The sequence below is a fragment of the Cygnus atratus genome, chromosome 3 (assembly GCF_013377495.2).
Source record: "Cygnus atratus isolate AKBS03 ecotype Queensland, Australia chromosome 3, CAtr_DNAZoo_HiC_assembly, whole genome shotgun sequence".
Lineage (NCBI taxonomy): Eukaryota > Metazoa > Chordata > Aves > Anseriformes > Anatidae > Cygnus > Cygnus atratus.
Window position 1 is genome coordinate 101,657,034 of NC_066364.1, and position 26,510 is coordinate 101,683,543.

Consider the following 26,510-nt stretch of genomic DNA (forward strand, 5'->3'; position numbering starts at 1 on the left):
TCAGTTGACTTTTTTTTCAGTGTTCATGTTTTGTTGCTTGTGCTTTGTGTGCGCCTTCACTGAGTGCTCCCTGCTGCACCAGCAGGACCTGGCCTCAGGAGAGTGAATGCTGGTGGGACAGCAGCTCTCACTGAAGAACCCCAGCACTAGTTAGAGGTAATGAAAAGCCTAATGTTTGAGCAGATCCCTGAACTCAATACAGTGCTTCGAAGCTTTACTCTTCCAGATCACCTGCATCAGGACTCAGTATTTTGGTCTGAGTCTTTTTACACAGATGCTTCAGTGGCAGCATTCCCTATCAGGCAGGCAAGACTAAATAAGGCTGGCTTCCTACAAAATACTTCTGTGGCAGGTTGGTAATTGGCACTTAAGAAAGATAAATGAATGTAGCACGGGGTGTTTAGTCCCTCCAACACACCTGGCCATTAGTGATTTAGGGGCTTCCCCAGGTTAAAGCTATATCCCTCTTACTGTGTTTAATAATTACTGATGAATTCATCTTCAGTGAATTGCATTTTATTACAGTGCATTTATCCCTCTGGCCTTCACAACGTTCTGTGTTGGGGAGTTCCACAGCTTAGTAACACATAAATATGTGAGAACTTCCTTCTCATGTATGTTAACGAGAAGTATTTTCTTGCTGCTACTCGGAATCTTTAAAAGAAACCAACTCTTTAGAGCCAGAAACATTGTTAATAGCTTGTTAATTGTTTACCCTGTTGAGATTGCTCCATATGGAAAACATGTTTTCCTCATTAGTAAAATACCTTTCTTGAGATATTTTACAAAGGAAAAGAGTTTACACATGCAGATGACTGTAATATTCCCATATATAATTGTGTGGGACATGTTAAATGAAATAACATGTTTAAGTTTTATGTCACTGGATTTTACTGTCCTGTTTTACTTTCAGTATTTTGATGCTTCTGTTGTATTTTGTTCTTTAATTCTGTACATGACAATTAAGCGTGAACAGTGATCTAAGTCTCACAGCCTCACTGTATGTACACATTTTGTAGAGAAATGGGACATCAGTTGCATGCCCTTCCTGTCCCCCGATCCCTCTTGTTAGGGCTGAATGGCAGAACTATGCTATGCTATTGAGAGCCTTTAAAAAAAAAATCTATGCATGCTATTTTATATTCTAATGTATTATTCATATCAGTACATAAGCTTATGCTTGTCAGTTTTATCTTGTGTATAGAACTGATTACTTTTGACAGTATTTTTGCACTGTTTCTTTTCTTTCTCTTTTTATAAAGTTCTATTCAGCATTAATTGACTGCAATAATTTTTTTTACCCTTCACTGCCTTTATGTAAATAGTTTCTTATACGCCTTTTCAAATATGAAAGTCTTCCATCACTAAGGTTTTTTGGTAAGGCTGTCCTTCATATTCACAGTATACAATAAACCTTTTTTTTTTCAAGGAAAAGTATGCACGCATTCTTTCCTGTACAAGCTTAAGGTTTCGTATTAGCACCTTTCATGCTCGTGTTTGTTTTCCATGGCACAACCAGGGCCACAGTGAGTTGTGAAGAACCTGCTGCTACTGATCAGAGCCCAGACTTCCCATTTCTAAAAATGAATGTGCTATTTATTTCCCTGGACGATGGTTTGTGTGACAAGATAAAGTCAGCCTAGAATGAGGCAGCTCATACACCCTTCCTAGACTTGGCTGTGGTGAAAGGGCCTTGGATCTCTGCAGTTCTAAGATCTGGTGCAGTTTTACGTACTCCACCAACGATTGCTGGCTAGAGCGCAATGAAAGCTTTCAGCAGAATGATCTGACAAACCCTTGAGCTCTAGCAGTTTTATTTTCAGACCAACACTTACAAGAAAGAAAATACCTTGAACAATGGTGATGTGCTGGCTCTCTCATACTTCCTAAGCTGTGAAAGCAGTAAGGAACGGTCACGTAGTTTTACTGTGCAACATCCTTCAACTATAGTACTGAAAGTACAGAGCCACTCTATCCCTCTTCTTCCTTCCCCTATCCTTTAAAGGTATCTCTTGCCATCAAACTAAATGTAGAGGAAAAAGCCTTTAACATCTTATAAACGTGCAAGGAAAGGTAGTTCCCTCTGGATTTTTCCTCAGAAATTGGTCTTGTCCCTCCCTTAAAAGTAATTGCTAACAAACTAAAACAGCTTTAACCCCCTGTAATAAATTCACCTTAACTTATAAAGGGGATTAAAAAGCCAGAAATTGCACAGTGCATGTCTTGTGTGATCCTTTTGAGCCCTGAGATAGGCACCAGCATTCTCTGTACAAAGCCTGCTGAGCTCTAGGTCCTTACAGCAATGAATTCCCACCTGCCAGGAGCAGTGAGGGGCCTGCAGATGAACTGACTGAGGGAAAGGTGCTGAAGAATTCACCAGCCCCATATCTTCTTTCTTTCAGCTAAGCCACTGCAAGCAAAAAATGATTTGTGAAAATAGAACGTGGATACTAAACCACAACAACAATAAAAACACACCAGTTTTGCTCATTAACTTGACAGATTAAATGAAACAACTTAAGAGTAAGTGTCAAACTAGTTGCACTCATGCAAGTGTACAAGTGGAATCAAGAGGGGGTCAAGACCGCTTTATTTATTTTACACAAATAAGATGCACATTAAAATCCATAAAGAAAATTGGCCATTTTTGCACGAGCTGTCAGAGGCATACCCTCTAAGAAACCATGGCTGTTTCCTTTAAAAGAAAAAAAAAAAGGCAATTGTAGATTTGTAGAAGCTAGAAACATTTTGCAAACCCTAAGTGTGTTTGTCATTCCAATTATAGGACAGAACTGTGTTCATACTCTATCACTTTTCAAAGCACTCCTGAAGGTTTCCGTAACAAGGCTTTTTAAATAAAGGTTTGAAGGATTGCATAGATTCAAAGGCTCAGTGGTCCTCTAATTCCTTTTTGATCTCTGAAATGTATGGATGATCTTTCCCGTGTGCTACTTCCATGATGGCAATTGCCTATGAAAAGAAAAAAAATATTCACACAATTGATTCATATATAACACCAGGCTATAAATACTCTCTTTGGAGGTTTGAAACAGTCTGACACCTCTAGCTACTTTTTGTCCCCTTGTAGTCATAAACCCTGTAGGAAATAAAATGAAATTCAAAACTAAGTAATAAAGGTTTTTACATTCATAGAATACATCTTTCATCTTAAAGGATCCCAAAGCACCTTTCAAAATGATATTCCTGACAAAACTGCTTTGAATGCAACCAGCTCCAGGACAGAAAATTGCACATGGGGTGGGTAGTATTCTGGCAGTACACTTAACCACTGTCAGATGGAGCTCGGCTCCTACCAATTTGTCCTTCAGCTGTCAGACTGACAAGCAGGGCTATTGCAGAAGGTTTTTTTTGTTTTTTTTTTTTTTAAAAAGGCATTTCAGACTTGATTCTATAAACCCTTCACTCATTCCAGGGGGCCACCGATGTTTTAGGAAGGAAGCATCTGCTTATGCAGCTGCTGAAGTGAAAGCAAGAGCTCCTCAGATTCAGGCTCCATTGTGCCAGACTCCTTGCAATTTTACCTACAGACAGCTCCGGTGCTAAGAGCAAACGTTTCAGACAGCCAAACCCACTGTCTTGCAGCTTCCTGCCAATATCCACAGAGAGTGGATAGAGTGCAGAGGTAAGATTTCCACTTCAGTAAAAGGACAGCAGTGGCCCCGAGCAAATGTAATAAAATGTAATAGATAGGACTGAAAGAAATAAATTTAGACTGTCTGAGAATATTCAAAGACCACAATGCTAGGATAAAGCAAGGAACTGCAGGAGCCTAACAATAAGAACATTTAGTTGTTTTCTTCTTAGGAACTTTTTATGGAATTAACCTCTTACACTTGTTAAGCCAGTACAACAGGAGCCTTGGTTTCTACCTCGACAGCGGTGAGAAATGGCTCCATCCCCCCTCCTGCCCAAGAGGAGAAATGACAGCCTCCTGGATGAGCTGCTTGCAAACTGACAAAGAACAATGGTTTTGTTTTTCCACTAAATTCCAAACATCAGGGGCTGGGATAACTTTGGGCAGTTCCTGTAGGCAGCTTTTGGAAATGAGTCATTAGAAAATGTTTGTGTTAGGAAGCTAACTATGCCAACACATCTACCTACAGTTCCCCTCGCTCCCATCCCGTGTTCCCAGTGGCACAAATCCCAGTTTTAGTCAAAGCTTAAACACCACAGTGAAGAAAAACCTCTGCTAATTTTAAACTAGGTGATGGTTACATTTTAGAGCATATATACTGTATCTTTCACCATGGCTGTATGAATTTGTTATTGCTGGCTAAAAACTTGCCAGCATCTAAAAAGGAAAAAAAAAAAAAGCCCCAAAACCATGGCATTCCACACTAAGCCATTATATGCTACAGTAGTCACTGATACTTAAAAAACTAAAATAAACTTCTGTCCAACAGCAATAGGGGAAGAAAGTCAAGAAACATGGTACAGACTAACAGTAATTAAAAAAAAGAACCAAAACCTGAAGAATAAGGAACAGGCTAATAAAAAGGGGTGAAGAAAAATGTAAAAAACCAAATGCTGTATTTGCCAATCTCAGCATTACCATATGCATTGAATTCCCTTCAACTATTTAAAAATAAATTGGTTCCAGAACAAACAACCACCAAAAGCATGCCTAGTTTAACTTGGACATAGGAATCACAGGCATCAATGAAACACTATGTGCCTTTTATAAGAACCAAACATTTCTTCCTGTCCGTACCCTGCAAGGCAGGAGAAGCCAGAGTTCTGCTTCATTTACACTAGTACAGCTCTAGCTCAGAGAAGAATGTGTAACAAATGTTTTAGGATAACACTCCCTCCAAGTGCTGCAGTGGAAGTCCACTGTGAAAAGATATGGTCCTGTGTATGAGAGAACAGGCCCATAATCCAATCTTGGAAAAATCAAAACTGAGCCAAAATTCCTGCAAGCAAATAGATTAACACGTGCTGCGTTTTCAGCCAGGCCAGGCTTATTGTCAGAGCAGCACATCGTGTTTCAGCGATTCCATGCCCAAACTGGTGTTATTAACGAAGGAAGCAGGAGATACCCTCTTGAGGGCCTTAACCCCAGCCGGTCTGTTCTCCAGCGCCATGTGCAGCCTCCCTAATTTCAGCCACATGGAGGCCACGTTCAGCGAGTAGGCAGGATAATGCTGACTGCAAGAGAGAAGGAAAGTCAACTTTATCAAACCTGGCAGTGGCGGAGCGTTCCTCCAGCCCCCTCCCTGCCTCTCGTTGCCCCGGCCCATTCCCTGCTCAGCCCCAGCGCTGCGGCTGCCAGGAGCCAGCGCCAATTGTTTCTGGGCTGGGGATGCCTGAGACTGGGGAACTGAACCGAAACTACCATATGCCCCGCCACAGCTGTCAGATGGCAGTGACTTTCTGCCACCAGCTTTAATCCAGCCAGCTACAGAAAAAGACAGCGTTGTTGCTGGTTTTCACCCTGCACCCACAGAAGCAGCTCTGCTTATTCCACAGCCGTCGGTCCCCAGTGGGCAGCGAGGTCCCCAGCAGCTCGAACCGTTCGGCGCTGGCGGCGCGCGGCTCGGCAGAGCTGACTTGGAATGCCAGGCGCCGGGCCAGCAGAGCTGGGCAAGTCCCAGGGAAGATAAATGGCACTGAGTCCCCGGGGAGAAAGCACTGGCTCGTTCTTTGTATCACCGCCCTCTGCCAAGTGATCTGTGACTCGACGCTGGCGGCTGCTCCGGAGGGAGAGCTTGACTCGCACCCCCCCAGCTGGCAGGGAAGTCGAGGCCCAAGATGAGGATCTGCCTGGGAGATGCACGGCAGGACCAAACGCAGCACCTAACGGGCTGGCTCTAATGAGTAACACCACTGCTGTAAAAGCACCAGAAATTTGTCAGAAAAAGTATTTTTTTCCTGCAGAGGTTGTGCGCTTCCCTGCTCCACAAAGGGCTCCAGCCTGCCCGTTCTCCCATGCCTGCAGCTCCAGGGCAGCGAGATCAGGGCCGTCGGGGCACCAACACAGCCACGAGCACAGGAGCTGAGCTCGGCTCCAGCTCCCTCTGCTGCTCAGCCCCAGCCCGGGACAGGGCCCTGCTTTCCACCGTGCTGCTGCAGAGAGGGCCGGGGGCCGACTGTGACACCCGGGCTTTGCCTCCACGCCTCTACACAAAATACAGGCTGCAGATGGGTTTCGAAGCTCTGCTTTACTGAAGCATTAGGAGGATATATTAAAATTAATAAATAAACACATAAATAAATAAAACAGCAGTATTTATCTAGCTAATCAGAACTAGCACAGTGCCCATGATGACATAAACTTATATTATCGAGAACTTCAGACTGAAGCTATATATTGCAGGCCATATTCTGATTGTACCAAAGTCTGCTGCAGAATTTAAACACTCTTTCTCAAGTGATGTCATGGGTAGCATGTTTATACAAAAGGTATTCTCTCACTGAGAAAAGTGATCTCTGCCCAAACTTGTCTTAATTATTCAGATTACAGAATTAGAGCATTAAAAAAAATAAAAGAGCCTCGTATTTACCTGTATGGTCTGATAATTTTTTGCCCATAACGCAGTGCACCTTCCCAGTCCTGCATGTAGAGACAGACACCCATGGCCTGGTACATCATATGTAACATATAGACATTACTGTCTTCAAACACGGCACCCATCTTGTCTAGGCTCAGCTCACAAATCTCCAGTAATTCACTAGGAGGTACAAAGAAGTCAAGGAACCCAATAAATAGGTTGTTTCTGATCAGACAGCTACCTGGTAGCACCAAAAAGAAAATGCCTTGACCTTGTTCAGAACAGTTCTGAGAAGTCCTCTTTTTTTCTCCAATGGCATCAGAGAAGGGCAGTGAAATTCCCCATGCAGCGGGTACTGAATCAGGCATCAGACAGCCCGGTCTGCTTCTGGCCCACCAAATCCTGCACTTTTGTCTGCATCCCACCAGTTAGGAAAGGTAGGCTTGTGACCATGAGCAATACCTGCAGCCTCACATGCACTCTGTATCAGGCAATATTACTGTGTCCTAACACCCCCCTCCCCATGCTCGTTCTAGTCTCTGGCTTGTTTTATGAGGACAGCCGTATGGCACGCCAGTAGAAACTGCCAGCTGCACAGACGGGAACAAACCCAGGCCCTCACAGTCCCACACCTGCAGCATTAAATTGCCCCTGGCCGATGGGGAGAACTCCTCAGACACGGAAAGGGCAGAGGCACGTTTAACTTCTAAAGGTCAGCGCTTCTCCTGCAGGTACTCCTGAAGCAAGCCAGCAGGTGAGCTTTTTAGGTCATGCACCAAGCCAGGGAGACAAAGGATATATTTGTAGTGTTTGGCTCGCCTGAATCCCTCAATCACATTCCTGGCATATTTGATCATGTCCCGCACTGTCTCTGCCGATGGAGGATCATTCAGCTTGCGGATTTTCAGTTTCTCTTCATCCTGAAGGAAACACAGTGGATGTCACAAATGCAGGTTCCAAGGCCTACAAATAAAGGTGCATCTGCTGCACAAAATTAATAAAAAGACACAGATGGGAACTTAAGCTCCTCAAAGAATGTAAAAACAAGGGTACAGCATGCACCTGCAATTTTCTCTAAAGCCTTGGCTGGGAATCCTAGAATGCTCTGCTTTCCAGTTCATTTGCCATTCTCTACTTGCATGAGGTCCCTTTCTTTTTTGAAAGATCCAAGAGCTTTTCAATTTTGTGATGGAAACAGTTTTGCATAGGAAATTTCACTCCTTCTAAGAGATTAAGGATTAAAATAAATTTAGTTTTAAGGCTAGAAAAGCCCAAGTACCTTAGGCCTTCCACAATGTGATAGTGCAGTGGAAAATAGCATGATATTAAATAGAGAAAAGTATTCTTCATATCTACAGACAAAAACACATTTCCACACATTTTGTTGTTAATATACCAGCTTTCTGCTGGACAGCTCCATTTACTCTTATCTTTCTATCTAACTTACAACTTCATGAAGAGTCAGCTGCAATCTGGAGACAATCTTTCGCTGTTTAAGCCTCACACTGTTGCTAGATTCCTTTTATCCTTTATGATTTCAACTGTCAGCTGAGAGGGCTACAGGGAACTCTTTCCAGAACTGAAGGAGGCTGAGTGATAGGTGATTCCATGAGTAGCAAGTTCTTAGAAATCATAGATGAAATCCTGGCTTCATTAAACTCAGTGGCAAAATTATCAAGGTAGCTGTGGGGAAAAACACAACTACAGTATCAACAGAATGGCCTCAAACGAGAATATTGGGCAGTATTTGGAAAAAAAGTTACAAAAGAAGACACCGTTCAGTGGAAGGAGATGGTTGTCTGATCAGTTTGGGAAGCAACTCTTAAATGGACGCCTCTGTGAAAGGGGGGGGGGGGGGGGGAAATACCTGGAATGTAGGGATCAGGATTATGACAACCTGTTTTGACTGGAATGGCAGATAAGCAGCATGAAGCTCAATTTTCCTAATCTAAGTAACTGACGCCTTGTTTTAAGGAACACCGTCTGCATGTTTGCCTTTGTCCCCTGAAGGGCACCAAGCGATGCCTACTGAACACAGATCTGGCCTGTGCATCACGAGGGGCTGTGACCCAGGACAAGAATGGCACGATGCCACTGCAGGAAAGCCCATTCTGCAGATGCTGCTGGGTCTCCAAATTACCCAGCAATATCACACAATGTCACCTAGAATGGACTGAGATGTCCCAAACAGGGACTGCAGCAGGACTCTGTGCCAAACAGGAGCCCAGAAATGCTCCAAGCAAGGTTCCATAAGAGGAAGGAGAAAACGTGTAGTTTTCTGAGAAAACTCAGTCCTGAGCTAAATTCTTTTGGCCAGGTAGCATCAACACCATATAATTATCTACTTCTAACAAAATATTCATCTTCACTTTGTAGCTCGACTTTAAATAAGCATCTAACAGGAAATTTCCTGACGTGTCATGATTTACAAATCATGAAATAATGAGTGGCACAAAGTCTTACAGACAGAAAACCCAAACCATGTCCTCTCTCTATTACCCTACTTTCCAAAATTTAATTAAACCATATTACATCTAAGGACCTGAGTAGTGCCCTGAGAGTCAGAAGCGTATTTCACATCCATTTTATCCGATTTTATTACCTTTTCTTTTGTAGTGCACTCCCTGCAATCACAACTGAAGAAATAGGAGTCTTTTAACCGTTCATTTCTGTCTTCTGTGGGATACAGCAGGTCAATATAGCTGGTAAAAACCTAGACAGTAAAAACACAGTAGCCAGTGAAAAGCAGTATAAATATATATATCTACCAGTTCAGTGGAAATCATACTTAGTATGACGACCACACACTGACACAACTTGTGAATCCCTGCAGCCACCTCCCCTGCCTTTTCCCCCTCACATTCCAAACCTCTCGGCAGCATCAGGAGTTGCCATTTGTAAGTGCAATCTGACAGACAAGTGTTTCCTTTTCTATTCATTATGGAATTTCCCTCAAATATTACCCTGGCTTCAACCCAGGACAGCAAGATTCAGGTGTGGATAAGGAAGCTATCACACCATAAATCTCAGGCTCCTGTCAAACTACAAAGAGACGCCGACTTTTCAGAAGTAAAATAATGATTCCAGGTACCTAGCCTAGAAAAAAATTACAGTGGCCTGGTTTTTTGGAGGCTGGAGTCTCAAATTTTTCCTTCTGAAAAGTGACAAAAATTGGGGCAACAGCAGCCACTGGAAGCTTTAGAAACTTGGGAGAAGACCTTCAGATCTCTGAAAATAAGAGAGGCCCAGCGCTCCAGTTCTAGGAGAATGAATATCAGATTTACTTCAGTGGCAACATTTTAAAGCAAAGAAAAGCTGCTTTTGATCATTTTAAAGGCCCTTCACATACACTATTCTTAAGTGTTCCTCTATTTCAACGACCTTCAGAAAAGAACCCCTGCAACTAGCTTCAATGCTGTTTTTAAATGACATCTCCCCCAAGAAACATGCCATATGCACGCTGCAGTTGATCATTTTGCAGACCGAGAAGCAGTTTTAGTTTCACTTCTTCGTTTTCAGTTATTTGAAAGCAAAATGTATGTGTAATTTCACGTTGCATATGTTCCTAATCTTACTCAGTGTGATCTCACATTTTCCCCCACACTCCTCTCCTCCCTTCCCTGCTTTCAAAGCACGCGAAACACAGAACTGCATTTACAGCAAACACTTCAAAAATTCCTGATGCAGTGGCTACGTTGAACCTGAAGATGGAGACACAGCCCATAAGACTGCGCAGAGCCCAGGCAGAATAACTGGTCCACTTTAACAAAATTCTTACATGTCAAAAGAGCGACTGCACAAAAGCGATGTGAGCCTGTAGAACTGATGCAGCTTCTAGGCACAATTCAACCAAAAAAAAAGATGCCAAGCAAGATAAAATCCTCATTTACACCTCTTACAGTAAGCACTCTCCAAAACTGCTGAAAATGTCTGAGATTCCACTGGAAAGCTCCAAAACGGAGACTAGTCCCTGTCCATTACCACAGTGCATGTGTAGTGACTGCCAACACCACAGTCAAATCGTACTAACAGCAGAGAAGTTGCGCACCTGAGTCACCCCTGGCTCCAGCAATTAAACTCACTTTGCTCATAGTGGTGAACAGCTGCAATCCAGGACAACCACCCCCAACCCTTGTCGCAAACTACTGCTACATACTGCAGAAATTGGTTAGAGTTATCAAAATCAACTCGGAACTTATTTTGATCAGGATTAACCTTGCCTGCTAGGTTAACATTAGTGAATGACACACAATGAAATTCTATGCAAACTCCATCCCCAAAGAGAACGTTTGGTATTCTCATCCCATGCGGATGCACGAGTATCCTCCCCAGCTCTACCTAACGTTTATTTGTCATTAAAGCAAAAAGAAGCTCTGCTGCTGAAGACTCCCTGTCAAGTCCAATATTTGACTTAGAAAGTTTACCAGGGTCTTATTTATCCATCACTGTTCAGGTGTGCTCCAGCTAAAAACACACTCTTGTTCTTCTGTGACTACACAGCCAAACTCTGCTGAGGTGGTATCACTGGAGAGAGCATGCACAAAACAGGAGATTTCCAAGTCAGAGGACTTATCTGTCCCCATTTACCTTGTTTATTCTGGCTTCAATTGCATTATCATTATACTGGGAACTATTACAGCAGTAACAGTTTTCTTTGATGTTGAAATTTCAACGCAGCAGCCAAACATCAGCAAATTAACCCTCCTTTTACAGGTGGGTAAACTGAGACAGAGGTTGGCATATGCAGTGACTGCTGCAGGTGCCCTTCCCTGGTTTTAACACAAAATAGGATACTGCCTCCTGGAATCACATTCTCCAGAGCCACCCAACTTTTCTAAAACAACATCTTAGGCTTCTCTGAGAAACAAGGGATCCTTCCCCCTTGTTATTAAATTGTCATCTAATTGGAATGAAGACTGAAAAGCAGGATGGATCCTGTTTTTAGGACACGTGCATACATAGTACTGTAGTACATTCAAACATAGTGCACTTACCTCTTCTCCAGGCTCAATCTCTCTAACAGCTCTGACTTCAGCCAAGGTCCCTTTGTAAGTTACAATCACGTTTGGGCAACAGCTATGGTTCATCAATGCAACACTGTAAAAGCAGAAAAGTAAACCTTTATTCCACCTCACCAAAAGCAACAGGCAAAAAGTTAAGCACCACTTCACAATACAAACAAGTCTGAAAGACTGAGTCGGTCTCTCTTTGCAAGCTGTTTTTATTGAGGCTTAACATCAAGGTAACCTTGGGAAAATCTGTTGTGCTGGTTTTTATCCTAATGATATGGAGAAAGGCTATGCTAATGAATCATTACAATTTTAAGATCTTATTATTGCAGGACGAGGCGAGTTATTATTTTCCCATTCTTAGGGTGCTACAGTACAGCTGAGGGGGTATTTGCACAGCTTAACTGTCAATAACCTATTTAGGCACCTATGACAGACAGACTATTTTCCTTGGAGGAGAAAGAAAGAGAAACCCATTTAATGAAAAAGAAACGAGACAATACAGGAAAACAGAAGTCAGTTGCTGCATCATAACTTAAGATCGGCATTAACATTTTAGCTGGCTTCTGTGCAAACAACCAACCTCCTTTTTTAAAGTGGGAGGGAGGTGGTCTGTTTGTTTGTTGTACAAGCACACAAGTTACACAAAAACTCAGTCTCTTAGAGAAAAGTACTCTGCCATGCTACCAACCTTGGAAGTGTAATTTGTTGCTTACTTGAGATAAAATGTTTAATTATTTCTCTTCCTATCTACCACAATAATAATTGTGTCTTCAGTCTTCTTAGCTCACAGGCATAACTGCTAAGTAGGAAGGATGTGGCTCTCAGATGCTGAGCCTTTACAAAGGTGTTGGACATGATTCCAGAAGATCCTGGTTTAATATTCTTCTCTCCCCATCACGACTCTGATCCTCGGCAGGACTTTGGGGAATCTATTTCCAGTCTGTAGCTCAGGGATAAGAACTGCAGACAGACCCTCCCAAAGAAGGACGATCTGTGAAGCAAGGACTACCTACCAACCACCTGTGTACAGCAGATCAGGTCCTGCTCTAATTGGGCACCTCTTAGTTTCAGACTGCTTCGGCACGGATAACCTGCTAATAACCCACGCCTCATGAGGAAGTCGACATAAGCAGAGTGGCAGTGCTTTCAGCGTGGGGTTTGCAAAGAGCAGGGGCAGAAACCATCCTCCTTTGCTCCAGTGTTAAGAGGGAAGCACCGACTTAAACAGAAGAAAGGTTCCTCAGCCTCAGAGAGAGTTGTGCTCCCCAGTTCACAAACTGCAGTTAACGCTTAACATCTGCAGTTTATTTATAAAGCTGAGGAGCTTGTACATATTTTTTCCACTGTCATAGCAACATAAAGCATGGCAGTTTTAAAAACATCTGAGGAGGCTGAAAGAATTTATGAAAGGGATTTACTGTTTGCAAAGGAACAAAGGTAGAAGGGATGTTGTTCCGAGAACACCAGGTGAAGGATTATATCCAGCCAAAACAGAAAGCTGTGAATAGAGCAAGTCACCTGCAATCCTTTTCATTTTGCTTTGATCATTACTTGATGTCCCTGTCCAGAATCTGCCAAGTAAGCCATTGTTTCCTACCAGCCTGCATATAGTTCACAATCCAAGCTTTAGTACTTCAAAACAAATTGCAAGTGCAATTTTAACAATTTACCAGATTTTAAAGCAAAACTGCTGCAAATCACTAGCTGTATTTTTTTAGTTAATATACTTTAAACAAGACAAATTAATATTAAATGCTTGATTAAATTTATTTCAATACAAATCTACATCTCCACATGTATAAGAATTTCTGTTTGTTTTTAAGTAAGTTACTTTTATTTTTAAAAATATTAAACTCAACCTACTCTGGGAATATGGCTGATCCCAAATGAGAGAGTTCTTCATCTTCAATCGTGAAGCCATTACAGTTAACCTAAGGAAAAAGAGGAAGAGACTAGCTCAGATTCTGGTCAGCTTAGTGCTCCACACTCACATCACATTCTCAGACTCCAAAGACAGTGGCAGCTACTTGTTTATGGTTTTCTTTACCCCTCACCAGTACTCACAGAGAAGCTACATGACATCTCAAAAAGTGAAGTGAGGACCAAATCCCTATCCAAAGGAATGTGCAGGACTGTAAAGCCCAATACTTGTGCCTGCTCAGAACTCAACATCTAAGGAATTACACCTTGGAAGGCAAATCAAGAGAAACGAGGCTTGCAAAAAGTGCTGCAAACAGTGTCAGACAAAGCAGACCACTGCAAACACAAAGTCAAGTGTGACACCAACAGAGCAAGAAGACTTCACTTGGCCATTGCAGGTAAGGGGCCTCAGCAGAACTACACATGCAAGGCACAAGGCAGGGATGACAGCAGCAAACTCAGCCAGGCTAGGGCAGCACAGAACTCTGAAGGAGCGTATGTTACAGAGACCTGGCACAATGACACTGTCATCTGGTCAAAGCTATGTATCAGCTAAAGCACACATGAAGAGCAATAAAGGGAGTGAGAAAGACTGGAACCTCATACAGACAGAGAAGGGGACGGAAAAAGGAAAGAATGTGTGAGGAAGTCTATTACTAATTTAATCAGAGGACAGAAAGCTTGTTCATTTATCTTTCTTACAGATTCAGGCAGTTCTCCTGTTAAAGTGTTCTCCAGTTCTATTCTCACTAAGTTCAAGGGAATCTTACCAGAGTTTCAGCTTTGTGTGACCTAAATGCACCTCAAACAAGTACTCTGTTCCATTTCCACTGCAAGTCACGTATCTGCCAGCACAAAGAGAACTCCAGCCACACTCACCAGCATCTCCCTACAATCCTCAAAATGTTGACAGCAGTGCCAGAAAGGCACTAAAACAACTGTTGTCACATGGTAAGTCCAGCTGAAGCTATAATGGGCAGAGGCACATTCAATCAAGTACAGTGTAAGGACTTGCTCTGGAAGGGCAGGAGCTGAAAACAAGCACTACCAGCAATGTTTTGCTCCACAAGCTGGAATGCAAGTCAGACTGAATTTTAGAAATACACAGATCCTTCCCAAAGCCACCCCTCAGGTATGAATTGCTTAGGATGAGTCTGCAGTTAAGCGTCCTGTTTCTCTGATTCACTCATCAGTGCTTTTTGGTATCTTTACCTGATCTTTATTCTATTTTTAGCAAGGCAGCGTCCAAAGGCTCCTTGTCTCCCAAGATGAGCATGCTACTGCGCTAGCCAACGCGTGAGCATACCTGAACCCAAACCAAAATGTAATTGCTGAATACAAAAACAATAGGAGAGAAAGATCATATCAACAGCAAGTAAGAACATAAGGCTACAAAGGCTGACATAGCGAACAGCTTGGTGGTTCTGAATCACGGGAAAATATTTAAAAATATGTCGTGAGTTATCATCAACTCCCCTCCAGTAAGCCAGAGACAACCCACTTCTTGAATGCATCATACCAGAAATGACACATGAGGAACAATTAGAAGGGATGAGATAGCCCTGTTTTCACCAGAGGAATGCATGACTAAAAAAGGCAATGTAGAGGGAGCAGGAGACTTAAGTGAGAGAAGTAGAGCTCAAGGTTGTTCCCAAAGGTGGAACAGAGGACATGTGCAAAGAGAGGCTCAAAAGGAGAGGATGAGACACTGGAACATGAGACAAGAGGGAAACTTTTTGAAGAATATGATGAGATGGGACTGAGAAGGTAAAGTGACACAGTCTCAAGTGTTAAATTCCACAGGGACAGAAAAGAGTGGAACGATAACAAAAGCACTCTCTTCTCTCTGGGGACTAGGAAAGACTAGAATGGTTTGGACAAGAATCTTTGCTCCATGCAGGAAGACCAGCTATGCCTTAGCTGTGTTGGTAAGCAGCAACACCAGACCAAGCCCACAAAAAGCAGTGCACAAGAAGTCAGAGGTGCCATAGTCCCAAACAACTGCTCTGTGCCACAGGAAGAATGAACGATGAATGAAGCAGCAAAGTAAACACCATGGGGCCAGAGAAACTGCTGAAGCAAAACAAAGGATCATCACCGTATCCAACTATTGCTTTTAGCTCAGGTTGACTAATTATTACAAAACGTGTTTGTATATTATCAAGTACAGACATGCCTCCTCTTCCAGAAAAATGTGTGCTAGAGCCAAAACCTCAAAAGGTTGTGTCCTGTAAAACACCTTTGAGGAATATCCAGATGATCTTTGGAGGTTTTAGTTCAAAAAAAATTCAATGTCCACAGTCACAGATAGTTGCCTTATAATGAAGATGAGCTCAAGGTGACACCTAAAGGTGACATTAAGCACGCAGAGGGAAGACTGGATGGAATACCAGATCTAGGAGTCAGCAGCTCACAGTAGTCAAAGTACCACGATCTGGTGGAGCTGGTCCAGGACAGGACGTGAAGGGAAACTCATTTTATACAAAATAACTTAACCCTTGGGGATTTTGGCTACATTTGGCAAAACTACACAGAAACACTGCAAGAAACTGAATGTACAAGCTTCTTTAGAGATATCCTTCTAACGAATATAAATTCCAAAGTCTTTAAAACAGAAAAAAAAAAGTTGTAATTGAAGGGAAATGTATAGCTTGGAACAACTAAATAAATGATGAGCAGATGCTAAACGTGCTGAAGAATCATTCCCCTACAGCACAACAGTACCGGTATTACGGTAATAGTAATGGTGCCTCCTTATTGATATATGCCTGCCTACGTGCAGAGGGTTGTGTCATCTCAGCTTTTATTACAGCAGCCAATATTTAGCCACATCTCAAACTTTTTACTCCAAGGTTTAACTATAAAACTAGCTTATTTTGAAGTAGAGGAGAAAAAGAAGAAAATGTATCTTCCAGCATTCACTGGTGTGTTATTCCACCCACTATGTTTGGTTTAGATGTGGATGAAAATTAGGTGAGAGAAAAGAGGTGAACTTATCTAACAAGACATCCTGCCTTTCTTTCATCTCTCCAGATGACCAAGCTAACTGGTTGTATTTAACAGCCATACATCAGATAAAATTTCAGTCTGCTCTTCCCAGTTCTCTGAAGTTTACTCCCTGTGAAGGTCAAACACAACGATGGCCTGACCAGCGAGGATTTCCACAAAGGAAGCCTGAAAGAAGGATTCTGCCTTCACAGGGTCTCAACCCAGCAGCCTTCTGTGCATGTCCAACAACAGCTGCACTGTGCTTGGCCCACAGCCTAACTTTACAGGGTCTGTTACGGGCTGTTTCTCCTTTTCTTCAATGTTTGAGAAGCACCTCATAAAGAAGTCTGCAGACAAGAATCTCTCCCCTCACTACTGAAACTGGAGATGTCCAGCTGCTTCTGGCCACAGAAGTGCACCTTTGCCATCAAGCACACTCAGCTCTCCCCGAAACAAGCAAAGAGCTATCACCTCCACTGCCGTTAAGATTTTGCCTCTTTCAGAGAGGCTGAACTCCTCCAGTGCCACCAACCTGAGCAGACTGCGATCTAGCCAACTTACTTGTGCAAAGAGAACTACAAGGGCAGCATTGTCAGGGAACTCCATGTGCTTTGAATAAAAGTGATGAAGAGCAGCAATGTCGTTCTGAATCAGCTCTCTCTTTTCATTGTCTAGTTTGTCAAGGTCTGTGGACAAAGAATACATTCCAATTCAGTAACAGGAACACTCCCCACGAACTGCAGCAAGGCTTAAGTTAGAACAAGCCTGGACTTAAACAGAAACCCCTCAAGGAAAAGCTGCTTGGAAGTACCACAAGAAGCATCTGTTCTTCCATAAATGCGATGCTTCTTCTGCCAAGGCCACACGTGCAGTACAAGAACATGCAAGATTAAAAAACATTTTCTAACACCTTTATATTAACAGGTAATTGGACATGAATTTATCTTTGCTGGGCAAAGCGTTACATTGTTTAAAAGGCATTTGTTAACCCCAGCAAGCAGATGAGCAATCCCAGGCCCTCTATAAGCACATGTACCGCGGGTCCTGTCAGCAGTCTGCCCCAGTCTTATGAGCTACCTGGTCCCATCTACTGTGGTATGAAGTTACCCTCGATGTCACACTTCTTAAAACACTTTACACAAGGAAAGGTCCTCATACAGATCTAATCTTAATGAGTTAAACCAGGCCAGGCTCCTGCAAAGGAAAGCTGCTTATCCCTGCTTTTAAAGGACGTGGCCTTTCCTGGCACAGAGGCCCATGTGTGACAGGGACCTAATGAAGGCTGATGTTAAATTAACACTGGGGCTCGTCACCAGGATTCCCTTTACAATAAGGGGAGGATAACACGAGGGTGTCTGGGAGGGCAACCTACCTGACCTACTGCAGGCACCTGCTTCAGGATTTAAGTGCCTGAGACACTCATGTCTCTGTGGGCTGGAGGGCGATTGTTAAGGAGGAGCGTTTGATCTGCAGGTGTATGAGGATAACAGAAGATGGCAGGAACATCAGGGACATGTCCTGGCACACCTGCCAACTGTATTCCCTTAGGGGTTTGTTTGCAGATTTACCCTCAGGCCCCTGACAAGTTCTAGCCAAAGCTGTGGCCCACAGGACCCTTTTATGCCTTGTCCATGGGGAGCGAGCAAGATGGTAACTCTAAACTCCGGGTTCCTTCTTTCCCTTAGGCCCTTTTTGCCTCAGGAGCAGAGTACTGGAAAGGTTTTCCACATACTCCTTCTCATAGAAGCAGTGCCACCAGCTCTCTCCTGCTCTAAGGGAGCACATCAACTCTCAGCTGATGGGAGAGTTTCACATCAGTTTCCCCTCTTCAGCTCAAAGTACCAGTAGAGAGAAACACATGCTGGAAGAGAAAAGGGTGCATAACAGTGGAAGAAGGGGGAAAGGATTTGTAAGAGCAGATGTGAGTGAGGGTCACCAAAAATATTGGGAGAAATGAAATGCAACAATTTGATGATGATTAGGACAAGCCAGAAATAATAGATTTCAGCTTCCAGCTGAAAGCCAGGTGCCTTTTCCTCTCCTGTGCAGGTTGTTATGAAGAGTAAGGCTAATCCTGAACACGTCAAAAGTGTGGTGAGAGGAGAGTCAAAGGGCAGAAAGAGTAAGGGGAATCTTACTAGCAAAAAAGAAACAAAACAAGGGCTCCTAGAGCACAAGGGAGACATTGCAACAGAAAAAAAAAAAAAAAAAAAAAACCACACACTTCAGCCTTTTAGCTCCCAAATTAATACATTATTGAAGACACGCTGCAACACAGAAGAATACAGAGAAATTATTTCAGCACTTACCCATCTTCCTCAACCTCACACTTACTAACCTACCTGCAAAAATTATCCTTGCCTTAGGCAAAGTCAAACATTGGCACTTTTCCCCCTTATTTCCCCAGCTGTCTCAAGAGCTGTGATGGAAGGTTTCGTACAGGAAGCAAATAAAGCTGTAATTTTGCTGTATTTGGTTACTCTGCTACCTCAGGTTCTAGCAATGGCTGCATTTATTCAGCATTTTACAAAGGGTTTTGGAAGCCATCAGCGAGAACTGTGAGTACACAAACCTATTGTCTCCTTGTATATTGCCTCCAGCACCAAGAGAAATGACAGACCAGTGAAAACTATGCCAGGACAGTTACTAGTCCCCTAGTTGCTCAATTTCTAACTGCCTCACAAGACATGAAGAGTAGCCTTCCAGTTAAAAGCAAGCCATTGCCTCATCTCCTTCCTTGGATTATTTTGGAGCACTTAGGACATGGAATTTCAACACAATCACATATAACATGTCAGATTTGACTGGCAGTGACAGATATTGAAGCACAGTCCAGAGGGTTCTGCAATTAGCCCCTTAGTCACTGTCACCATCAAGCAACTGTGCTGTCTCTGATTTTATGCCTCCTGGTAACAAATACCAGCTATTTTAATTTTACAACATTACAATTCTCAAAAGACACTAGAGTACCAGAAAAGCCATGAGATGGATGTATGCTACATAATTAATTTTGTCTACGTTTTCACCCTTGTTTCACAACCCCCACAAGCAGCCAAGGGTGAGAAAAAAAAAAAAAGAGAGAGAGAAGAAGAAATAAGAGCACTACACTTTCAAAAAAACTAGGAACCACGATTCTCTTTGTTTACCCCTTTCTCAAAAAAAAAAAAGTCAGATGCTCTGAAAGGTTTTGATGGAGGGGGAGAAAGGGGTAAAGCAAACATGAATATAAATAACTGTCTGTTTACCTGCAAGCCTTTTTTACTTACGTGACTCAAACTCTTTTACAGCAAGCAGCTTCTCTGACTGTGTTTTTTCAGGGTGAGTTTTCTAGCAATAAGGAGGAAAAAAAAAAGCAACAACAAGAAAATATTTTAATGTTTCTAATTAGGCGCTTTTGTCTGTTCTTTATAAGCTGGGAACCCTTACCTGTAAATCAAACAATAACTCAAATCCACACATGTATGGAATTTATAGAAGTCAACCAGCAATGAGTTAAATGGACTGCCCTTAGTAAAGCCACAGCAATATTCGCTCTGCACCAAATTAGGCAGCCAAAGATTAACTCCTATCAAATTTATATACATAAACTGAACAGTATTTTAAATATGTCATTTGCTTTGTTCTAGACACCCAGAAAGCTGCTAACAATAGCAAGCAGGCAGGAGACAGGCTTTGCTTTGAGGAAAGTGAATAAACTGGCTGTTGACAGAGTTCAAAAGCAATGCTCCATTGTTGGCCTAAGGCCACTTCTTTGTAATCTTGGCCATTAAATATGGCTTTGCAGGTGGCCCAGCAGCTGAGGTTCAGGGACTATGGTTTGCATATTTAGCGTTTATATGACATGTAGGGTTCTCCCCCCTCCCTGTAAGCAATAAAAGCACAAATTTATTCCAATGACTTTTTGTCATTAAACATTCGATTTTGTTTGTGGATCACCACTAAACCATGCTTTAATTAAGTCACACACACATACATTCACACACGCATCGGCACACACAGCAAGCAGAGCAGCTACCTTCCCAGCAGGCCACCAAAATCCTCACTACATATAATATCCAGGTCACCCTTGTCACATAAGCAGACCTCAAACACACTAATATGCTTCAAAGAGGATTTGTTTTTGCAGAGAGAGTTTAGAGCTCTACGAAGACACACAGTGTAATAACCTTGAAACTCATGGATCCTTTCCCTCGCTGTAAGGACCTGTGTTATCCTCAGTTTCCATATAGTGAGGAACGCTGAAATGATTGTTGACATTGCAGTCTCAGTGCCTTACTACTAACGTTCTTTCTCGCCAAACACCAAGAGCCTGAGGTTTCTCTTTCAGTCTCTGTTTTTCATCAGTGAACTCCAGTAATGGTAAACATTGACACCTGCGTGTCTCAGAGGTGTTGCTGACTCACAAATGCATGGGGCATAATAGAGTACAGTGCTACAGAGTTATAGCTGAAAAATAGTACAACACACAACTGCTTCATAAAGATGTTTGTGCTTGCAGAGAGGTAACACTGGGAGCATTCCTCAGACTTTAACCACATACACCACCAAGGCTCATTCTTCTCTCTCTGCCACCAGCACGGCTTTGGTGAGGCTCCACACGTGTCACCACAAGCTCCCATCAACCAGAACAGAGGCTGAAACACTGTGCACATCGTGAAACTTAGCGGTCAACTTCACTGGACTCTGTTCAACCATTACCTTGGCGACAAGCTATAGCTGTACAGCTTAAAACCTCACTGGCATTTCACTGTCTTCCCATCAGTCTGCAGCTGACTACCAGGATGGCCCTGACACTGCTGCAGCGGTTTGACGGTGCTCTCGTTCAGCTGTTCGTGCTCTGTACACAGGAAGCCAGCAGGCATGTGCTTTGCGGGGACAGTTACTGTAGGTCAATTTTCATCTTCCTGCCTTCCTTGGCACCCGGAGTAGGAACGCACCTCCCAAGCCCAGCCTTCTGCTCACCTGTTTGGCAAGGATCCTCGCCGTTAGCCTCACAGTCTCCGAGGGATTCCAATTCTGCCCAAAAGCGCACATGGCGGAACACTCCAGCTTGTGCATTGGCCAGTCTTCCTTCTGCAAAGGTAGAAAAATATTTGTCAAAAAATAGGCCGTGAAGATAAAGTGATGAAAAAGAGGATACAGCAAGTCCCGCCAGATCCTGGAGGTCAAGTAAAATGTGTTTCCTTTAAAAAAATAAGATGACGCTCACTAATTCTGAACAAAAGCTTGAGTCACATTGGAGGGGTACAGCTATCCTGCTTTTTTCAAACAAATTCACAAGGGATGAGCTAAGGTCAGAACATCTTCATTTAATTCAACGGAAAAAAAGAATTAAATGGTGAAGAAGCAAACAGACAACATGATTTATAAATCACCAGTTCTTATTGTTCAGATCAAGCATGTGAGGACAGAGTAGGTCTAAGCTTGACGGTTTTATTGGGTTCATTTCCATTTAATACCTTGGCCCCTCATTATGACATGACCCTTGTGTAATCAGGAGTAATGTGTCTGAAGTCAATGGATTCACAATCACTACGAACGAGTATATGTAAGGTCAAAACCAGACTTACTGAACAGAATTACCAGATTTTTTTCCTTAAATGTTGTAGAATAAGACTACAGCTGGGCAACAAAAACACACTTACAAAGACAAACTCATTTTCATTAAGAATGTACAGTACACTCCTAGCTCAGCATGCGATAAAACTTGGAGGGATAGCACAAGCAACTGGCTTTTTGCACCCTACAGACTTCCTCCACAGCAACTGAAAGTTTCAAAGATTAGCACAGAATCAGATTAACACTGCAATGGCAAGCAGAGCTGGGCATGGGCTGTCCCCAGACTGCATCAAATTTCATTTTATATCTTTGTTTAGGTGCGTTCAGGTTCTTTCTTCTACATTCAAGCAATGCGCAATTATTTATTTCTGTCTCTCTCTCCAGACACATTTCGTGTGCTAGAATAAACCCACAGTCTTCTGCCTGTAGAGGGAGCACCAATTTTTCTTTCAGACCAGATTTAAACTGGTGGTAAACAGCAGCAGAGGAATGGAATCACAACAAATCCCACAAATTTCTAATTGATTGAAAGTAAAAACTTGAAAAGCTTCTTGTAGCCCACAGAAAGCTGAAAAGGGACGTTCCACTTCCACTGAAAAGGGACATTTAATTGCTCAGTGTACGAGCAGCTTTCGGAGTTTATTCTATTATTAAAAGAAAGGTGAATGCCCGCCCCAGCCTCGTGCAGAACTTGAAGCCGCGCAACGTTGCAAGGGTATTCGGCCCCTCACAATGTCAGCCTCATTGCCCTTAATACCTCAGGATGGTATTTCTCCCCTAAAAACCAGTGCACAGGCCGCCTGAAAGGAGCTAAAGCGTAGCTGTTCTAAGAGGACATGGCTGTGCAGACCAGGCAAACTAAAATAGTATATTACGCTGTAATCATGTCATGTGAAATTACACTCTCAACTGTCCTACAGCTGTCACACTACAAAGTGCATCCCCCCCACAGAGGCTCCCTTCCTATGTATGCCCCAAGACTCTTTCTGGAAAATTCCTGATAGTCTTTGTTTAGGAATCCACAGGACCCCTAATGCAGAAAAGATTTGCAAAGTAAAGGCCTCATCTCTCACCCCTTCTGGCGCACCCACACCACCTGCCAGCTTCAGCCTTTTTTCTGGGTGTGCAAGAAGCGAAGGAAAAGAAACTCAAGTTTTGTACCACCAGCACTCCTACACGCCGGTTAAACAAACAGGAGAGATCACCTGATAAAACAAAACAAAATCAAATGCAGAATCCCGTGCGTGTCTCAAAGCAGTGTTTTGAAAGACCCGTCCGTTCCCTTTCTTCTTTACGCATTGCTAATTAAAATCCTTCCCCAGGCAGAATCACACTGAGTTATGTGAACTAGTAGGGAGGTTAAAGGGACAAGATATGGCTGAATTGTGTGAAATGAGATAAAAGCCTGAAACACTACAAGAAGAGAGAGCACTGAGGACTGAGTAATACCTGGGATGGAAACCCCGTGACAGCAGCTTTCCCTGCCATCTCAGCAGGACTGTATTTTGCATTCTCTTCCACGGTTTTCTCTAAGTAGTGTGAATTATAACAGGTAGCATTGTTCTAGCAGAATCCCTAATTCTACATTAATGGTATTTTCTTCCTATTTTCATTACACCCTCAGTATTTTTCCCTTTGTTTAGGAGTAAGTGACAACATTTTTGGAACGGAAGCTCTTTAAACCTTGTGCTTTTCACATCAAAGCATGGAAACAATCTTCTCCATCGAGTTCTTCAAAATGATTCCACCGTCCAGGGCTACTGGATTAATTCCCAGAACGCTGACATGTACCTCAGCATTAAAAAAAAAAAGACAAGTAATTCTCAAAGAATAAGACTCAAGCCCAAACAAATCTCCTGGCACCTCCTTCCTCACACGGAATTTTTCAGTGGGATGTAAACTTTCCATTGTATTTCACTTGATCGAGAAGAAACACACACAAATACTTGACAGAAATGCCTGACAAGCCAGTGTAGGGGTTAAGCCCACTTCTTCAAATGCTCATAACCTGATTACGCTCCAATGACATCCTAGTCTCTAACTGAATTTCAGTGAGGCATCTCCTGATCCCTGACATTTTCCAGTAAAGTTCCCACACAGTCCTTCATCAAGTGGCAAAGGCAAGAGTTTCACACACCTTTCACATCCTTCCCTACCACCATTTATTGAATGCCGTGCCAGAGAGAGTATTTGACTTCCATGGGTTAATGTTCAGAATGCTGACAGGAGACATTGATCAAAAAAAATTACCCAGAACAAAGTTTTTGGGCAGGGGAATGGACTCTTGCCAAATGCAGGCTTAACCAGGGCCTTGCAGTGTCAAACTCCTCTTGCTCAGAATTGCTACAGTGAGATTTTTGTGTCTCCTACAGCTTGCCAAAGAGGATTGGACAATTTCTGCAAGGTCCCATTTAAAACACACCCGCTTAGTGCCACCTCCAGATCTCCAACTCCATTTTGAGGCTTACTAGCTGACAAAAATACACGTTTCCCTTACTCCAGAAATACCAACTACAACACTCTTTAACATGACATGTTAAGAATAACCCCTAAATATTTGACGCAAAATGTATTTCAAATGCGGAAAGTCATGACAAAAACATCTCTTTCTGCACTTTGGCTAGCTGATCTCCACTCTGTCTGGGATAAATAATAGCTATGTGTAATAACAGAAAGAGGAGCTCCAGTAGCTGGTTCAAGTTCACCAGTTCCACAATTGCAGCCACATAACCCTCTTAAAACATTTCTCTTCAGAGTGTTTCAGCAGCTAATTTCTGAGGAGAAAAGATAAGCACAGGTCTCCTGCTGTTTGACTAAAATTATTATAATTTAAGAAGTCAAGACCTGAACAGCTGCAGATGGGGTCTGAAAGCCACTACTATAATAACAGGCCTGGGCTTTGAGGAGCCAATAGTGAAGAGCAGAATTGGTACGAATCAGCTGGAACTCACAAACCCTTTTAAAAGGAGAACTGGATTAGGGGCTGGGAAAGGAAAGCAGCAGCAAACTCAGGCTACATCCTCAGCTGCACCCAGCCGACCCACTGAAAAATCAAGGCAGCAAGGTCCAGCAGCGAAGGTGACTTCCACTCTCACGTGCCCCACATCTGCAACTGAACCCATGCCTGTGCAAACACAGATCAGACTTAAGGCTATACGTCTTAGAAGCAAAATAGTACAGCAAAAAAGCCAATGGGTGCATATCAGCACCAGGCCCAGAGCGAGCCTGAAAATAATCAGCCCCTACACCACTGCAAGACTTTGTTTTCCCCTGGGATCAAGCGCTCACACCTCAGCGCTACCTCTCCCTGGTGACCAGGGCAAAGAAATGACACTGCAACGCAGGACTTACTCTATGTGCTAAATGCCTGGCCATATGGCAGGAGATGCACCCTTTCACCACCTGTGTCAGCAAGTCAGCGCATATTTGTGCATCTATACCCCATTTGCAGGGAGAGAAATGCTACAGACACCGTTGTGACGCTTCGTTCATTAAATGCTTGGAAAGTGTTTTAAGAACCTCAAAACAAGGCTATTGTATGGCTTCAGACAGCAGTCCAAATGATGCCTTCAAGGAAATCCGTGCAATGTCGCTAACTTTGCTTTCAAGAACCAAGTTATTCTGACAAAAAAAAAAAAAACAATCTTGTTCAATCAAAATGCACTCTAGAGAAAGGAAGATGTCTGCGATTATAAAATCTATTATTCTGAAAAAGACATCCAAAAAATCTGTTGCCTGCTGCACACTTTGCACCTTTCTCATCTCCTTCTGATCCACCTCTCTGCACCACTAGAAAAAAATCTTTTAAATGAATGATGGTATAGCCAGTCTTTAAGAAAAGAGTAAGTTGAGAAGAAACTGTTATTCCATCCCATACAGAATGCATCATGCAATGAACAGTTCTCAAACTGAATTGCATTGAGTTTTATTAGAATAACAAGGGACTAACCAACACTGACATCATACCATGTCCTTTTAGGGTACATATAATTTCTAGCTGAACTAAGCAAAGAAGATGTGGATTTACAGAAAAAATTAACCAAAAATAAAAAACGAATGAACAACGACACAACAATTTTCAAGTACAGCCTTGCCCTTACTAGCATCACATGAAGAAGTCTCACATCCATGGAGGCAAAAGGGAAATATTTACTGTACGTGCCAGAGTTACAAGTTCAGTATCAAGCAAAGATGTCCTTTTTGGCTCTGACAACAAATTCCTGAACTGCTGAAAAGTGCCTTTGAACAAGACAGGGATGAAGATACAGCGCAGATTGTCTGTGCGTCACGTACAGTCAGTGGAGACCAGTTTCCAGAGAATATTATGCTCGAACGTAACTTTGAAATAATGTCAAAGAATTTGATCTCAGCAACATTCACAAATTTCCTAAGACTGACTCAGAAAGGCCCAACACAAGGAAGACAATGTTACATCAACTAAGAAGTCAAAAGCCATATGCATGTCATCAGCAAGAGTAAATTGCTAGTACCTGTGCATGTCATACTACTGTCTAGACAT

The 26,510-nt window shown here is 42.7% G+C and overlaps 1 protein-coding gene across 2 annotated transcripts in view; it reads right to left on the reverse strand.

Annotated features, from left to right (window-relative positions):
• Positions 1–2,567: 2,567 nt before the first annotated feature.
• Positions 2,568–26,510, reverse strand: part of SMYD2 (SET and MYND domain containing 2) — a 28,870-nt gene continuing 4,927 nt past the window's right edge. The window contains exons 3-12 of one of the 2 annotated variants that reach the window (XM_035564916.2): positions 21,395–21,505; positions 19,699–19,759; positions 16,994–17,118; positions 13,388–13,455; positions 11,507–11,609; positions 9,115–9,225; positions 7,312–7,432; positions 6,525–6,699; positions 5,061–5,169; positions 2,568–2,970 (exon numbers count right to left, since the gene is read on the reverse strand). In XM_035564916.2, coding sequence (XP_035420809.1) covers positions 2,890–2,970; positions 5,061–5,169; positions 6,525–6,699; positions 7,312–7,432; positions 9,115–9,225; positions 11,507–11,609; positions 13,388–13,455; positions 16,994–17,118; positions 19,699–19,759; positions 21,395–21,505 — 1,065 coding nt within the window. In that variant the 3' untranslated portion in view covers positions 2,568–2,889. The remainder of the gene's footprint in view (positions 2,971–5,060; positions 5,170–6,524; positions 6,700–7,311; positions 7,433–9,114; positions 9,226–11,506; positions 11,610–13,387; positions 13,456–16,993; positions 17,119–19,698; positions 19,760–21,394; positions 21,506–26,510) is intronic. The other variant, XM_035564925.2, reaches the window with a different exon arrangement.